The 18,060-nt window shown below is 36.0% G+C and overlaps 2 protein-coding genes and 1 long non-coding RNA gene across 3 annotated transcripts; 1 reads left to right on the top strand and 2 right to left on the bottom strand.

The window, feature by feature from the left end:
• Positions 1-2,087: 2,087 nt before the first annotated feature.
• LOC110112838 (CO(2)-response secreted protease) lies at positions 2,088-9,463 on the top strand. The gene is made up of 9 exons (XM_020845185.2): positions 2,088-2,310; positions 4,977-5,248; positions 5,334-5,445; positions 6,237-6,777; positions 7,012-7,112; positions 7,207-7,449; positions 7,536-7,650; positions 7,741-7,954; positions 8,692-9,463. The coding sequence occupies exons 1-9, from the start codon at positions 2,123-2,125 to the stop codon at positions 9,243-9,245; spliced, it is 2,340 nt and encodes a 779-aa protein (XP_020700844.1). The 5' UTR covers positions 2,088-2,122; the 3' UTR covers positions 9,246-9,463.
• On the bottom strand, positions 5,457-7,850 carry LOC110112840. Its single transcript, XR_002305088.2, has 3 exons — positions 7,718-7,850; positions 7,517-7,627; positions 5,457-5,876 (listed from the first exon to the last, which is right to left on the bottom strand). It is a non-coding gene; the product is annotated as an uncharacterized LOC110112840 (long non-coding RNA).
• Positions 9,464-9,601: 138 nt separating the features above from the next.
• On the bottom strand, positions 9,602-17,444 carry LOC110112839 (SKP1-like protein 1B). The gene is made up of 2 exons (XM_020845186.2): positions 16,935-17,444; positions 9,602-10,003 (listed from the first exon to the last, which is right to left on the bottom strand). Exons 1-2 carry the CDS (start codon positions 17,253-17,255, stop codon positions 9,827-9,829), a joined length of 498 nt encoding a protein of 165 aa, XP_020700845.1. The 5' UTR covers positions 17,256-17,444; the 3' UTR covers positions 9,602-9,826.
• Positions 17,445-18,060: the final 616 nt, after the last annotated feature.

Raw genomic sequence — 18,060 nt, 5'->3', positions numbered from 1 at the left:
GTATGTCATTTTCCTCGATTTGCGAGTCGTCACCTCATAATTCGGGTCGTTGCATCGGACGACCCCCAATTGAATAGATTGACATTAATTTTTTAGGTGTTGACAGCGTTCTGGACGCAACAACGAAATTCGTTTTGCGATTGGACGTTGTTTAGGCGACTTCGCATTTCAATTTCGGGTGTCTGTCATCACTTTGAACCGGTCTTCTGATTTAATTGTCATGGGTGCTCTTATGTGAACTCGATGTCCTAATTGCAATGGTGTTGTCCATTTGACAGTTGGAGGCCATTTGACCATTCAAGTGATGTGCCGCATGGCACATCGATGCGACGAGCGTGTTGCTTGATTCGCCGGTTTTACTCATTTTACGTATGGTTTGATGTGTACGGATCAACAGTCACATGAGTTGGTGTTATAAATTTTTTGTGGATAAAATGCTAGCAAAAGAATAAGTCATAAACGACAAAGCTCAATCAACCCTCTTGAAATCTTCATATTTTTTTTAAGCTTAAAAATAATTCAAGTCCATAAATCCATATTAATTACTTTTAAGTTCCCAATGAAGGCTGCCAAATTTGAATAGTTGCATCTGCAATAAGAGAGGCAAGCCATGTGGAGTTTAATTAAGTTGAAAAATGTCACAGTATCTGATATAGCAAAGTTGTCACATTTTTCTGCACCTTCTCCCACTTAATTCTGGCCTTGACTTCTCCACTAGAACTACTGTTCTTTGCCTTCCCTATCTCCCTCCTCTTCACTCCCACTATCTTATCTTTTTTACTAAGGCTAACTTATTTTCAACTAAGAATCAATTAATACACCAATCTTCCAATCATTTTTCAGGGCATGCTTAATTCATGCGAGATTCTTTTCATAATTGGATTGTTTGCACTCAATTGGAGGTTAAAAATCAAATTAATTAGATATAAAGCAAGCTGAGTATTAATGCAATTCTAAAAGAAATTAAAAAAACTTTATAAACAAGATAATGCCCACTTTTTATAAATAGTATCAATCAATTCATCATTTTATAAAAATTTTTATTATGGTTTCATTTGGGACAATTTTCTTATTGCTTAGTTTTTCAGATCTCAATCATAATTTTTTGTTTGGCCGTTGCTTTTTCACTGCTTTTAATACTCTTTTTTTTGTATTAGAAAGCTGCTTTCTCCAAAGCAATTTTAAAATTACTTTTATAAGAAAATGCAACCGTCCCAAATGGATCCTAAGTCATATAAAAATTATATGAAAATCATGTGAATGAAATTTCATAAAGGGAGTAATTTTATACATACATTCATGTCAAAAATTAAATTGAGATATGATTTGTTTAAGGTTTTATTTGGGCAGCTGCTTTCTAAAATAATTTTTTTGTATAAAGATTTTTTGAAGCAAAATTTTTTTACTAGAAAACTACTTCAGAAAGTAATAAGAAGTTTTTCAAAACGAAGCCTATATGCATTCTAATTAAAAAAAAAAAAGAAGTTTTGAACTTTGTCCAATTTTTAACTAACCTTCTTGAGAATTCATTTAGTTGCTTAAAAATAGAAAACTTAATTTTGAAATAAAAAATAAAATTAAAGCACATTTTAATTATTTTTAAAAATATTTTCTATGAACAAGCAAACCATTGAGCTACTAAGCAAAATATAATTCAAGAAAAAGTGGCCTAAAAATTGCATTGAAACTAATGATAGGCCGAAAAAAGAACAGTGGCGCACTTTCACAGGAATGGCTGCCAGTGCGGATAAGCAGATATTCCACCGAAGAAGCCAATCTTTTCACCTTCCCACTAAATGCAAATTATTACGTTCGTTGTCCGGATTCGTCCGGACACCAATTCAAACATGTCACGTCACCAAAATATATCGGGTCCCAGTGTATTTGGGTGACGTGGCGCGTCTGATCCGGACACCAATCCAGACGTGTCACGTCACCAAAATATACCGGGTCCCAGTGTATTTGGGTGACGTGGCGCATCTGGATTGGATGTCCGGACGTCCAGTGACCGGATATAATAATTCGCCCCCACTAAAATCTTTCTCTCTCTCTCTATTTATATATATATGTTGCTGGGAATGAAGAGAGCTAACTCAATCGATCAATTAAACTTCAAAGAAAAATGAGAGGTTTTTCAGTTATTATTTACCTTTCATTTCTCCTTTGCCTTCTTCTCCTTGTTGGAGTAAATGGGCAGGAAGGAGATAAAAGAGAGGTTTATGTGGTTTATATGGGAGCTATTCAATCACAGGCATCTGATAATACTCTTAAAGAAAATCACGTTCAGCTTCTTTCTTCTATACTTCCAAGGTTTAACTTTTTCATATAGAAATGATTCGATAATCTTTTTATTATTTTCTGAAGCAGAAAGCTGTAAAAAAAACTGTCCTAAACGAAATCTAAGGCTTTATTTGGGACGGCTTTCTTACTGCTTCTTAAAGCGATTTTTTTGTATAAAAATTTTAATTTTTGTACTAGAAAGCAGCTTTATGAAGCAAGAAGAAAGCCGTCCCAAACGAAGCCTAAATCTATTCTTAATAATTTTGTTTAATGTTTTCTTAGTTTTATGCAGTCTACTTTATGATCCTCTGATAGTAATTTTATGCATTTGTCTGTTTGGTGCATTTATTAATATTTGTTATATATGCTAAATGATTTAAATTTATTTTTAATTATCTCATTTTGAGTAGATTTTTCTTAAATGCTTCTCTAATATGATCATTCTTACATTAATTCTTTTTAATTTTATTATGCATTCATCTTCTTCTTTTTTGTTAAATAAATATAATTTAAAGCAAATTTCAATGATATAAATGAGAATGAAGAAAATAAGAGAGAGGAGAAGTTTATGTGGTTTATATGGGGGCTGTAATTCCTTCACAGACATCTGAGAATACTCTCAAAGAAAACCAAATCTAGCTTCTTGCTTCAATTCTTTCAAGATTTATTTTGTTCATATAAAATGGTTTTCAGTTATAGAATTTACATAAATGCCATTGGTCACGTGTGTTTTTAACATCTAAATCTTTATATTTATTTATATAATGTTTTAATCTTTAAATTTATCAAAAGAACCACTAACATTAACTTATTTAAAGAAAATTTTAACTTTTTATGTATATATTTTGATGTGTTTTAGATATTAGAGTGATTTCGATGTAGAATAAATTCATTTGTTCTTATTTTTTTTTGTTGCTAGACCATGCATTGACAATTTCAACTTTAGGCATTTTGCTTTAGTTCATTTTTTTTTTTTCATTTATAAGTTATTTTTATCTTCATTAATTGACGACAATTTTTTTCTTTTGAACTACTTTGGGTTTTGAGCTTTCGCCATCACAAGGATAATAATCTTGACTTAGTGATTAGATGCTTTAGGTTTTGTTTGAGATAGTTTTCTTACTGCTTTGCTTTCCAGCAACAACTATAATTTTATCGAGCTACTATTTTCTCAAAATTTTCTATGGTGGAAAGCTGTTTATTTTGCAACCAGAGTAGCCGATTGACTTTCTTCGTAGCAACTTCACAACTTATTTTATAAAATGCTACAATCATTCCAAACAGACTCTTATTTTCAACTACAAGGTTCTGCGTTATAGTCTTATCATATACAAATATAACTATACGTTTAGAGAGAGAGAGAGAGGGCAAATTATTGTGTCCAATGTTTGGATTCGTCCGGACACCAATAAAAGCACGCCACGTCACTCAAAAATACTGGAGCCCAGTGCATCCGGGTGAGATGGCGTCTCTGGATTGGCTGTCCGCATGTCAGGTGACCGGACGCAATAATTTGCCGAGAGAGAGAGAGAGATACCAAATTGACAAAATTGCGCTGATGCTTTGAATCCCTTTCACATGTTCATGCTTTTTTGAGCTTAAAAATAATAAACCCATAATTCAATATTAAAATAAAGGTTGAACATTTTGAGTAGTTGCATCTCCAACAAGAGAGACAAAGCATGGTAAAGCCTAGCATAGCATGACAAAAGGCACAACATCCCATGTTGTAGAGTTAATACATTTCTCTCATCTCCCCCTACTTAGGCTTCGTTTGGGACACCTATTTTTTGCTTTATAAAATAGTTTTTAGTACAAAAATTTCTTGAATTAAAAATTTTTATACTAAAAAATTATTTTAGAAAGTAGTACGAAAGCAGTCATAATTCCTAAGCGAAGCCTTAATTTCAACCATGACTTCTACACCATTGCTATTCTTTGCTGCCTTCCCTATTTCCTCTTCTTTTTATCCTCACTACCTTATCCTTACTAAAACCAAAAATTTTTCAACTAAGAATCATTTAATGTATCACTCTTCCAATCACTTTTTAGAACGCGCTTATTTCATGAAAGTTCCATTTCATAATTGTATTTCTTATATTCAATTGGAGGTATTAAATATGAAATTAATTAGATTAAGAGATAACCATACTACTAATGCCTTTCTAAAAAAAAGTATTTTTTTATAAAGGAGATATTGCCCACTTTATAAAAATAATATCAAGCAACTCATGGTCATAAAATAAAATTTTTAAATTAGTAAACATTATATGAAAATAAAGTGGAAGTGTTTTAGAGGGAGTGATTTTATTAAAGTGGCTTAGGATTTATTTTGAGTGGCTATAATTTTTTTATAAAAATGGTTATGAAGATGTTATTAGGAAAATAATTTTTAAAAAATTACTATATGTATTATAAATATATCCTTTAAGAAAAAATAGACAACAACTTTCTTATAAACAACAAAAAAATACATATTATCTATCTCCAAGCAATCAAATAAGCCATTAGACTGTGCGGAGGGCCGAACGCATCTTTACGTCCAGAGACGAATCAGCTGTAGCCACGTCAGCGATACCGAACCGTGGTACACAGCAAAGAAGTGACGTGGTGCATTATGATTAGTCTCCAGACGGCGTTTAGCATCCGCACAGAATAATTAATCCTTAGACTGATTCAACTTGAAATGGTGACAGGGGACAACCTGTTGAGAAGTATCTTCTACGTCGCTACAAACGCAGCTTCTCCGGATTCGCCGCAAGGCTATCGAAGAACGAGGCTGATGCCATTAGCAAGAAAGCTGGTGTTATCTCAGTCTTTGTAGACCCAATTTATCAGTTACACACCACAAGGTCATGGGACTTCTTGGAAGAAACATCGGTCGAGACCGACTTGAACCCAACCACTGAAGCTGGCTCATCTCCCACCTCTGGTGGGTCGGATACCATCATTGGGCTATTGGACACAGGCAAGCTTTACTCATGGAAGCTTGTAAGGTTTTAGAAGGGGACATAAATGGTAAATTTTGCCCTTTTAACAATAAAAAGTTGCAGGAATCTGGCCAGAATCTGAAAGCTTCAGCGATAATGGAATGGGTCCTATTCCTAGCCGTTGGAAAGGAACTTGCATGAAAGGGGATGACTTCGATTCTTCTAACTGTAACAAGTGAGCTAAATTTTAAGCTTTATGTAGCCTATCTTTGATAAATTGCAGGAACTTTTCTTAATCATTATTATAAAGTCTGGCTAATTAAGTCCTAACAATAAGATTGAATTTAAATTTTAAGAATCACAATTGATAATGACATTTTCAAATAATATAGGACAATTACATCAAACTTTGATAGCGGTAAGAACACAAAAAATTTCACCCAACAAAATAGGCTTATAAAAGAGTTACATACAATAATTTCAATTTGTGTGAAAAAAAATGATGGAAAATACTATATTGCTTGTATGCCTCCACTATTACTTCATATCATCTCCAACCGAACTGCATACCATTGTATGCAGTCTGCAAATCGTTGCATTCGAACTCCAAATCTCACGCCAAAAATCGATAGGTGAATATTGCGATGCCGGCATCGAATTGTTCACCTACGCCAAAAAAAAAAGTGATTACCTTCGCACTCTGCTTAGCTTCGCAGGAAGCGCGCGAAATAGGAGAGAGATGGTTACATTCGCAAAATACACGCTAAAAAAGAAAAATGAAGTTCCATTGGAGAGAACTGCTGCATTTTGAAGTTCTACAGCATTTTAGAGTGAAAAATAGGATTTTTGGTTGGAGATACCCTCAGGATTAGTGGCATAGCTAAAATAGCTTATGTAGAGGGGACGCCACGAAGAACAACAAATTCAACAACAATTTTTAATATCAACTTTAATCATTATTGATAATAGTATTTTGCACATATTTGTGAGTGAAAATAATCAACCATGATATTGATTTTCACGCAGGAAGATTATTGGAGCAAGACATTATGATATTGATGATGATGACTCTTCTTCTGTCAATGTTCTTCCAACTGATGTAAACTCCCCAAGAGATGATCTTGGTCATGGCACCCATACCTCTTCTACTGCAGCAGGAAATCCAATAAAGGAAGCTTCCTTCTATGGCTTAGCTGATGGGACTGCAAAAGGTGGATCTATTTCTTCAAGAATTGCCATGTACAAAGTCTGTGGAATAGATGGGTGTCCAGGCTCAGCAATGCTATCCGCATTCGATGATGCAATTGCAGATGGAGTCGATCTCTTGTCGATTTCGATCGGAGCATCCATATTTCTTCGTCCCGATTTTTCGACTGATCCAATTGCCATTGGAGCCTTTCATGCTGTTGAAAAGGGGATTACAGTTGTGTGTTCAGCTGGGAATGATGGACCTGACGTTGGATCTATTGTGAATACTGCACCTTGGATTCTCACCGTCGGTGCGACAACTATTGACCGGTATTTTGAATCTGATGTTGTTTTGGGCGGGAATAGTAAGGCAGTAAAGGTATCTTTTCTCTCTGTCTCCCTCCCCTTCCCCATGAAAAAATATTACGTGCGGTGTTTGGACGTCTCCGGATAGTGCATTAGATGATGTGGTGCATCCGAATTGACCTCCGGACACATTTGAACATCTCATTTAGAGGTTTTGATTTCAAGAAGTAGAGACAATTTTTATCAAAATGTGATTTCATTCTTGAAGTTGGTCCTTATGTTCATGGCTCTTAGGCTTTGATTTCAGGGTGAAGCTATAAACTTTTCTAATCTAACAAAGTCTGCAACTTATCCCCTCATCTATGCTGCCTCAGCAAGATCAAATTCAAGCTCTGCTGATGATGCAAGGTAGCTATCTCTAATATGATTTTTAATATTGGAATTCATATATTAGTCCTTCAAATATTACTTATTCTGATCATATCATTGAACTACAATCAAGCCACTGTTATCTTGACACACTAAATGGGACAAAGATCAAAGGAAAGATTGTCATTTGTAAGCAATCAGATAATGATTACTCGACCGGTACGAAAGCCGAAGATATAAAAAACAATGGAGCGATAGGCGCTATTTTTGTCAATGATTTGGGAAAATCTGTTCCCACATTATATATCGACTTTCCTGTCACCGAGGTTACCACAGAAGCATCTATCCAGATCATGAAGTATATCAATTCCACAAAGTAAAAAAGCTTAAAACAAGCTACAAAATTTTTTTTAACCTCTTGTATCTAGAGTGAGCTAACTTACTTGTCTTTTTGACTTGAAGAAACCCAGTGGCTACAATTCTTCCTTCGATCACGGTTCCAAAGTATAAGCCGGCACCAGAAGTGGCCTATTTTTCATCAAGAGGGCCTTCTCCTGAAACAAGCAATATTGTCAAGGCAAGAAAGTTTTGAAAGTAGAATTAGATTTCAATTTTCAAGTGATAACTTGCTTTGCTGAGCTCACTTTTAAGTGTTTTTGAGCTGCAGCCTGACATTAGTGCTCCAGGAGTGAACATACTAGCTTCATGGACACAAAATAAAGACAACAATGTGGGGCCATCTGGCCATAAGCCCTCACACTTTAATCTTGTTTCTGGAACCTCCATGGCTTGCCCTCATGTTGCAGGGATTGCTGCAATCATCAAATCATGGAATCCAACTTGGAGTCCAGCAGCCATAAGATCAGCAATCATGACAACAGGTTAGAAAGTTTTATTTGACACTAATACTTCCCAAATAGATCCACACTTAAATCTGTGATGTGAGCATGGGACTAATAGATTACAGTAGAGGCATTTTAACCACTGCTCTAGTCCCATTCCCCTCAAATAACAAAACGATTTCTCCAGAAAAAAAAAGCTATTCCACCAAACACTAAGGCCTTCTCCAACCGAATTCCAAACGCATAAATGGCGTCGCTGGCGAGCTCCAGCCGAACGGTAAAACTTTCGCTATTTGGTTGCGGGTGAACAGACTATTCACCCACGCTATTTTTCTGTCTCTACCGGATTTGCTGAAGAAACACGCGAAAGAGGAGAAAAACGGTTAAGGGTGCAAAATGGAGTTCGATTGGAGATGAATTAAGACATTTTTTAACTTCACTGCATTTTGGAGTGAAAAATGGGATTTTCGGTTGGAGATGCCCTAAGCATATTCCAAATTAAAAACTTTTATTTACAAGTGGAATATCTTATATTTAGGTGGAATACCGTATATCTACGTGAAATGCCTTATTTTTTCCTATATGAAATATGAGAAGTCGAATTTGAGGAATTGTGTATTAATTTGTTAATCTAAGGTGTCATATCAATTGATGCATACTGTGGCAGTTGATGTGACATCAATTTAAATTTGGATCTATTTGAGAAATTAGGAGATGGTCCAACTCCCGAAATTTTGAGCAATGAAACTGATGAAGAAGCTATCACCTATTCGCAGCAATGCAAACAAACAACAATAAATCTCCAATAACAATAGATTCAGGTCTTGCTGCAACACCATATGATTATGGATCAGGAGTAATAAACCCTTCTAGTGTATTGCAGCCTGGTTTGGTGTATGAAACAGAGAAAAATGACTACCTGCAATTCCTCTGCAACTATGGTTACACAACAGATATAATCAAGAACATGACAGTCATTCCAAATGGATTCAAGTGCTCAAAAAATTCAAGTAAGGATTTGATCTCCAACCTCAATTACCCTTCAATTGCGATTTCAGATTTCAAGGAAAGAAGAATAGTTAAACGAGTGGTGAAGAATGTTGGAGGTGCAGAAGCTACTACCTATGTTGTTAGCATAAAATCACCACCAGAGTTGAACGTGGAGGTTTTACCGGATAAGCTACAGTTCAGCAAAAGTGTAACAAACTTGAGCTACCAAGTAAGTTTTTCTGCTTCAAGTTCTCTACAGAAAGGTGACTACTTTGGATCCATTACTTGGTCAGATGGAACTCATAAGGTTAGAAGCCCTTTTGTGGTTAAAAGCAGTTGAACTAAAGCCTAAAATTTGGGTATTTTTTAGTATTTAATAAGTAGGGAATGAAAATTAGAATAAGAAAGATCATTGTAAGAGTTAAATTGCTCTATGATCAGCAGCGCATCGTGTTTTAAATAAATATTTGAAGTATAGCTTCTTCTCGGTTAACTACTTGGATGATTTATGATGTGTTTAATGAAAGCTACTGCAAAATAAATTATTTGCCCAAAGCAGACATGGGATCCGACATATCAGTTTGATATCATTCCATGCGAATTAAATTATCAAATGTGGATTAACTTTTTTATAGAACAACCATCTACTGAGTCTTTATCTGTAGTAATTTCAGCAATCACAACTAACCGACAAAATAGCACAAAGAAATGCTTCTGTAGGTTAAGAACAACAAATTTTAAAACAAGTTCTGTACTTGACATTGGTCTACAGCATTTGCGACTAAAAGATAAAACATCCATATTTACATAAGAAAGTGGCAAAACTTATAACAAAAAGTACTTCCTTCTTCAAGCCAAGCCATTAGACTGCATCATCATCGTCAACAAAACAAAACAGGCAAAAGAAGAGTATGATTCCCATTACTCGGCAAAGGCCCACTGGTTCTCTCTCCGCACTTCTTCCTCTTCCTCGGGAGTGAAGTCATTCTTGATATTGAAGGTTTTCCGGATCTCTTCAGGTGTCTTGCCCTTTATCATGTCAGCGACTGTCTGGCAAGTAAGGTCAAGAAGACCTTTGATGTTCAGATAATTTGCAGCCTGAGCAACAAAATATAATGATATCAAGCGGCAAGAAAATTGTTCCATCGTTTATACAAACAGAGTAATGCTTCACTTCTCAAAGAATAACCCAAAACAGGTCTCCATGCATGACTCGTGTCATGCATATATCACATGTTACCTATCCAATAAGTTGAGCCACAAAGCATTTTCCATATCAAGCATTAGGGATGCAAACGAACCGAGCTAACCCGAGTATGTGCGTGTTCATATTTAAGTTCATTTATTATCAGCTTGTTTAAGTTCAGTTCGAGTTTGTTTTGAACTTTTTTGTTTGTGTTCAAGTTTGGTTCATTTAAATTAACGGATGATCATGTTTGATTCATGTTTGGTTCATATTCGGTTCATTTTGTGCTGGTCGAACTTTAAACAAATGAGTCTTATTGAGCTATAAACGAGCTCTACTTCCAGATGTACATTAACTTAACAAACGATCCTTATCGAGTCATCTAACAAACAATTATATCGAGCATGTCATGAGCATATCTGACTAATGTTTTAAGCTATTAAACAAACCCGTTCATGAACATATCTAATGAGTATTCTTAAGCTATCAAATGAACCCGTTCATGAACATATTTAATTATTATTTTCAAGCTACCAAATGTGCTCATTTATGAATAAACAATCTATGATTCATCTTATATTCGTTTAGAGAACGGGTTGTTCGCAATTTTAAGCGAATGCGGGAAATAAAATAAATTATTAAATAATTTTAGACAAAATTAGTAAAAAAAAATATTAAATTAGTAAATTTTCTAATATAGTTCTAATCGTGCTTCTTAGTCGAGCTCTAATCGGGCTTCTTAACGAGATTGTTTACGAGCATTAAACAATATTGTTCATGAACATAAACAAACAAAACGCCAAGTTGTTCAAGGTCGTTTATTTAGCTATCGAGTATTTATCAAAAGTGTTCAAGCTCGTTCATTTACCTTATCAAATGAACATGAACGAGCTCTTATCGAGCTGAATCACGAGTAGCTCGTCGAACGTTTGATTCATTTGCAACCCTATCAAGCATTTACGACATGCTAAAATAGCTCGATTATAATTTTTTAAGTTATAAAAGATTAAGAAGAATGTGACGCTTGGTTCATTTGCAGCCCTATAAAGCATTTACGACATGCTAAAATAGCTCGATTATAGTTTTTTAAGTTATAAAAGGTTAAGAAGAATGTGGGCTCCAAAAATCCGTGCCCCGGCCTCTCCACGGGTCCTTTCTTTCTTTTTCGGGCCATCGAGGATAATTTTAACGCTTAAGTTCTTAGGCATTTTTAGAAGGCAGACTGGATTGTGAATAAGACCACCCAGAGATTTCGCTCTCATTTTGCGAGGACTTTCATGTTTCCTATAGGCGCAAGCCCTAATAGTTAATTACCTCTCCTGATAACAAGAGAGAACTTTTGATTAAGACTAGTCACCAAACAGATACAGAGTATCTAGCGTATATTAGCAGCATGATTTGATATTTAAAATTAAAAATTTACCACCTTGTATTTTAAACGGATAGTAGGAGAAATGATGATGTACCCAATCAAGATCCCGTGGTTCTATCGTCCCGGGTCATCATGATCCCTAATCTACTTAGTCAGAGGAAGTAGTCGACCCAACCTGACAAAAGGATCCTTATCGCAACTATGAGTTTCTTCGTCTAAGGGTACCTTATAGACATGTGGTGAGTATTTATCTAAGGGGACAAATCTGAATCCACCTTAACTAACAGAGTAATAGAGGGCTTTGTGCCCTATTGATTCATATCTCAAAGATTTGAAGCTATTGGGGAACAAACGAGCTCTGAACATGACCATAATTTAGTGGTGCTATTTGACGACAAAATCACCCGGTTCAGAGGGTCCCAGCCATAACTGTTTACTTGTGGCGCCATTTGGTGGTGAAACCATCGGTTAGAGGACGCATGCCACATCCTTACTGGCAAGAGACTATCTGAGAATAAATCCTAGTGATATTCTCAGCCAGACATTTACTCTTTATGAGCTGAAGACATTTTTAAATTTGTCCACCTCGAAAAATTATTGTGGAAGGCGGATGGATTTTACTTTAAATCTTTAGTGTTTTATTTCAATTTTAAATATATTAGATTTTTTGTATCTTTGGTATTTTGAATTTTTATGGGCATTTGGGTGCCATTTTTAAATGTTTAAGATCCCCTCCGATTGAAATCTTCTGTCAGCACGGCCATCATCGAAATTTTCATGGGCATTTTCATTTTCTTGATTGAACCTTGTCGACTCTGTATACTTGCCAAAAAAGGATTGGGTTCATTGCAGACTTGATGCCTCTATTAGTTAAATTTCTTTGTTATGGACTTTGAAAGTCTAATATGAACGTATTAAAATAAATATTTTGGTCAATGTCATGCTCGTATATTTGTTTGATAGTTCAAGTCGTGTCGACTCCTATCTGCTCACATAGGAGGATGGGCTTGAACTTAAGTTTATTGTTTCACCCACTCAGCATCCTCAGACGTCGCATGTGTGCATACCACACACTCGTTGAGGCTCATGCATGTAATCATATTTTAAGACATGAGGGGTAATCAGCTTGCACAAATGACTGTTATTAAAAGATGTGCTAGGTTTCATTTGGAAGCCTATAGATGATCTGTTTTCTACTTCTTGTAGAAATGTATGTTGTGTGTAGATGAATTCCCCGCAGTTGGTCATAGATGCTTGCTTTTGCCATAAGCTTGTTGCTTTTACTTGCATGTAGTGAGTCACGCTTGCTGCGATCTTCTTACTTATGCTTATAGAGGATCCACTACACCTGCAGTATGTCCACTATTGTTACTTGCAGGCATTTACATTTGTCATGAACTTGTTGTGTGTATGAAGAGCCCCCTATAGTAACCCGTAGATGATTGCATTTATTGTAGTCCTGCATTTGCTGTGATCTTCGGTCTTCAATTGTAAATGACATATTGCGCTTCTATATTTACAGAGGATCCTTCGTCTTTGTAGTATACTACTATTGTTGCTTAGAGGCAAGTTGATATGTTCATTTGCAGATTGATGCTAGGTAGATGCATTCATCGTCAACTTCTCCATGCATTCTTACCATCGTAGTTCACAGAGAATTGTTGTATTTGTTTATAAGTGAATTGATGTTGATTGCAGGGGTCTCATAGCATTCATTGCATATTGTTGATTATCAGTGTTGTGCATACAACAAATCTTCTGTCATTGTTAATAGGTGTTTGCGTTCATTACCTGTTGCATCGCTTGCAAGAAACTCTGTTGTGTTAGTGGCATATTGCCAGCCATCACCCATAGGTAGATTACTGTATGAATGGGGAGTCTCCTAGAATGACTTGTAGGAGCTTGTATTTGCTACATGTCATCATCCTTTGCTTATAGAGGATCAGTGTGTTTAACTCATAGTTTAAAATTATGCAATCAGAGGCGCGCCTCTACGCAATTTTGGGCAAAATCGCCTCATTGCCTAAGCAATTTTGGTTCCTCATGAGGCGTACGCCTCTTGCAGTGTGAGGCGCGCCTCCGAGGCTGAATTACGCAATTTAGTGTGAGGCGCACGCCTCTAATAACCAGGACCCATACACTTAAATCTAAATGAAATAAGGCTTCTTCCTCCCTCTTATAGCAGCCTACCCAAAACCGAGAAGGGAAAAAACCCGCAGCCCGCAAGTTTTTCCGCACATCCGCTCGGCCTCCCTTCCTGCCGGCGCCGCCTCACTCCGGCGAGCTTGAAGTGTCCGGCCGCCCTCTAGGAGAAGTCCACAAACGATTTTAGGTATTTTTTTTTAGTTCAACAAAAAATTTTTCAAGAGAAAGAAAATTTAGGGTTTTTTTGAGATTTTTTGTTAGTTTTCGCATTTTTGCATTAGGAAACATGGTTAGAGGCAAGAAAAAGGCAAATACGTCATTGCGGCGTGACTCTTATTGGAAATATAGTGTGCAAGTTGATGTAGGAGACGGCGAAAAGACATATGTGTATTTAAAATGCAATTTTTGTGATAAGGTGGTGAAGGGGGGAGTAACTTGCATGAAGGAACACTTATCTGGCTCACATAAAAATGTAGCACATTGTGTAAATGTTCCGGATAACGTGAAAGAGGAAATTACAGCTTATATGAAAAAGAGTACGACGACCAAACATTTACAACATGAGCAATTTGATGAAATGGTCGAACATGATGCTTCGGAAGCGAGAGTAGAAATAGCTCTTCCTCCACTATACATAATAAAGGTGCACGGGGTCCTATGGACCAGTATATAACTAATCTAGGAGAGGATTGAAGACAAGCACAGATGATGTTTGCTGCTGGTACCAGAGAGGGTTGACGGTAAGTTTGCATGGATATTGACAGTTTTTTTTTTTTTTTTTGAGAATGTCATACCATTTAATGTTGCGACATTGCCGGCCTACTTTAATATGCTGCAGTCTGTAGGGTTGTATGGGAGAGGGTTGAAAGCACCTTCCATGTACGAGTTGCGAACATGGATTTTGAAGGAGTTGCATAACACAGAGCAGAGCATTGATGAGATTAAACGGACATGGATTGAGACTGGTGTTACCATTATGTCAGATGGATGGTCTAACATGAAGAGCAGGAGCTTGATTAATATCATTGTCAACAATCCCTACGACACGGTTTTTTTAGGATCAGTTGAAGTTTCAAATGAGGTTAAAAATGTTGAATTCATTTTCAATTTACTAGATAGGGTTGTTAAGGAGATTGGGGAGCAATTGGTTGTTCAGGTGATGACTGACAATGCCAGTACATACAAAGCAGCTGGTCAGATGTTGATGAAGAAGATGAAACACCTATATTGGACCCCCTGCACAGCGCACTGTATCGATCTCATATTGGAGGAACTTGATGATTTATCTCAACACAAGAGCACTCTTTCTAGGGTGAAGAAGATCACAAAGTTCATATACAACCACTCATGGGTCTTAGCCTTAATGAGAAAGTTTTCAAAGAAGGAAATCATTCGCCTTACAACCATTAGGGTCGTTATTATATTTGTTCACTGCAAATCATTTTCAATTCTTAATTCAAATTTATTCTAAAGGTTTGTCACATCTTATTTGACATTGCAGAGCCTGCTGTATGTGAGACAATCTCTTGAAGCAATGTTTACATCAACACACTGGATTAATTCTATGTGGGGGAAGAAAATAGAGGGAAAGAAAATAAGAAGGCTAATTCTAAATGATAAGGACCATAGATGATGAGACAGATTTATCATTATCAGATCTGCAACTAGAGGATCTAAGTGTGGATGTCTTGAGGGACAAAGGAGGTCAAATGGACACATTCACTACTACCACACCATACACATCCACTAGTTTTACAGCACAACAACAAAATAAAGGTATTCCACAACTTATTATATGCTAATATTACATTATATTTATATCAATTGGGCAATTAACATGATAATGATCATTCTTATTGACATGAAAGAGAAAAGAGAGTCACATTGAAGATGATGAAGATATGACATTCAAAGATACAATTGGAGAAGAAGATTCCCTTGAAGACCCATTTAGTGATGGGACATGGTTGAATTTTATATGTTCTTTCTTATTTGTACTTTGGAAGTTTTAATAGACTAATATTTTGTGATTATGTACTTTGGAACATGATTTTATTACATCTATTTTCTTACTTTCCACTAATTTCACTTGTCATTTAGATGTTTTTATTGTATGATAGAATCTTACTATTATTTACCTGCTAAAATCCTTAAATTCTCATTTACACAATTCTTCATCCGTGAGGCTTACGCCTCAGACAGCGTCGAGGCTTATTTACGCAATTTTAAACCTTGATTTAACTGTCATTGCATAGTTATTGACTGTGGAGGGGAATCAAGCATCTACTACACATTGTTCATTGTCACCTGTATGTGGACTACTATATGCATGATGAGTCTCCTACATTTGCTTGTGAATGTTCGCATTCATTGTATGCCGCACTATATTGTTTGCAAGAAATTCCATTATCCACATATGAATCAGCATATTCATCTGCACACTAATGCTGACTACAAGGTGAATTGTATTCGTTGTTGATTTCCCCACACATATTGATTAACATGTCGCTATAATTACTTGCATGATGGCTGTCGCACACGTGATAGAATCTCTACCATTGCTCGCAAGCATTTCTAGTTTAATCTACAAGCAGGCGGATGCATGCATGAGAAGTCTTCTTTTGTTGCCTATAGGAAGTGTATGCCTTCTTTGTCACTGATTGATGTTGTTTGTGTGCAAGTTGTATTCATCATAGCCTTTTGGTATGTACTTGTAGGATGACAGCCAGCACTGTTGTCATCTCGTTCTGCTCGTAGACATGTCATATTCCTTGCATGTTATGGATTATTATTCAGAGAGTTTAATGTGATTTCTTGTATTGCTTGTTGAAACTTGCTTGCGATTGTTCCAACATTGTAGGTCAATTGAACTTCATCGTTCGTCATTCATATGCATTGGAGATTTTGTATGCCATTTCCCCTATGGATTATTCATTGATATTCAATTACAGGTCCAGGATTATTATTCACCATTTGTATTTTAATCATGATTATGCATTTTTCAACAAAATCTTAAATATATAAAATCCAACAAAATCTTGGATTTATGAAATCCATTATTTAAAAAGGACAACAAAATTACGAATTTAATTTAAGTTATATCTAGCTTATATCCTAGAAAATTCCTATCACCAAACAAACCTGTAAGATCATCACATCCAAAAATAATAAGATGAAAAAAATAAATAATAAAGCAATGCTACGAGAATGGTAAATTGATCTGATGAACAATTAATAAAGATAGATAAAAGAAAAAAAAAAAAAACCATACTCCCTGTTTAGCAAACCAAGCGCCAGTAAAGCTTAGGCAAGGATCAAGATCATACCAGGATGAGATCGTAGAGAGTAGCCTGATCAACCTTCACGAATTCGGAATCCCAACTCTTGAGCTCTTCCTCGGCTGACTTGTCCACAACAACAACGGTAGAGGAAGATTTCGCGACATAATCGACATGCTTCTTGCAGTATTCGATGACCTTGGCGAGGATCCTACTGTTGACGTTGGGGAGAGGGATGCCGCTGTCCGCGCATCCGTCCTCAATCATGTGCAAGATCGTCTGCGACTCCTTCGCCACCGCCTCGTCTACGACGAATTCCTCACCATCCGAGCTCTTCAAAGTAATCTTATTCCCAAAGTTCGTTTCCATCGCCGATCCGAACGAAATTGGATTAATCAATTGCTAGGGTTTGGAATTTTATAAGGAGCGGAGGAAAGAGGTTAGGCAAGAACTCCTTATGGAAACAATGGGAGGCCGGAAATATTGGAACTTCGCAGACGAGCGAGGGAAAAGGTTTTCTCTCTGCGGCGACTCCGTAGGATTTGATGTCCGTTCCGGGAAAGTAGGAGTGAATTAGACTTTAAATTATTTAAATTATACTTTCAAAAAAATATATTTAAATTTATTTTAAAATAAATATAATTTTTTTAAAAAAAATTAATAATTTAAAGTTAGATCTAAATTTATTAATATATTTTGATATAATTAATTTCCCTATTAATAATATCATGATGAGCTTTGGTATATCATCAGAAAATTATCTTGATCTACATGAATCTCAAAGCAAAAGCAAGTTGGAAGCTTCAAAGATAAAATTCGGGATTAACAGAACTCTGATTCCAACAAATTTATAGTTAAATTGAACGTCTCGAAAATACAAACCCAACAATACCAAATTTGTCTCGATCCCGAATCCAAATGGATCAAAATCAAAGTCCTGAAGAGCATTTGGAAGGTTCAACATAATTTGGATTAATAAGTGGTTTGCAAACGTGAGATGTTTATAGTCGAATCGAGCGGCTCGACAAGACGAATCCAACAAGCCCAAGATCTCCGAATTTTGATATCACTAAGGTACTTAAACACTTGATAAATGATCTTTGATCAAAGGGGGTCAATATCGGCCTTGAACCACTCCCAACTTGCTCCTGATACCCCTCCTATTTACTGGTAA

This window comes from Dendrobium catenatum, unplaced genomic scaffold (assembly GCF_001605985.2).
Source record: "Dendrobium catenatum unplaced genomic scaffold, ASM160598v2 original_scaffold_27042, whole genome shotgun sequence".
Taxonomy (NCBI): Eukaryota; Viridiplantae; Streptophyta; class Magnoliopsida; order Asparagales; family Orchidaceae; genus Dendrobium; species Dendrobium catenatum.
The sequence above is the reverse complement of the archived record's forward strand: the minus strand, read 5'-3'. Positions and strand labels throughout refer to the sequence as shown.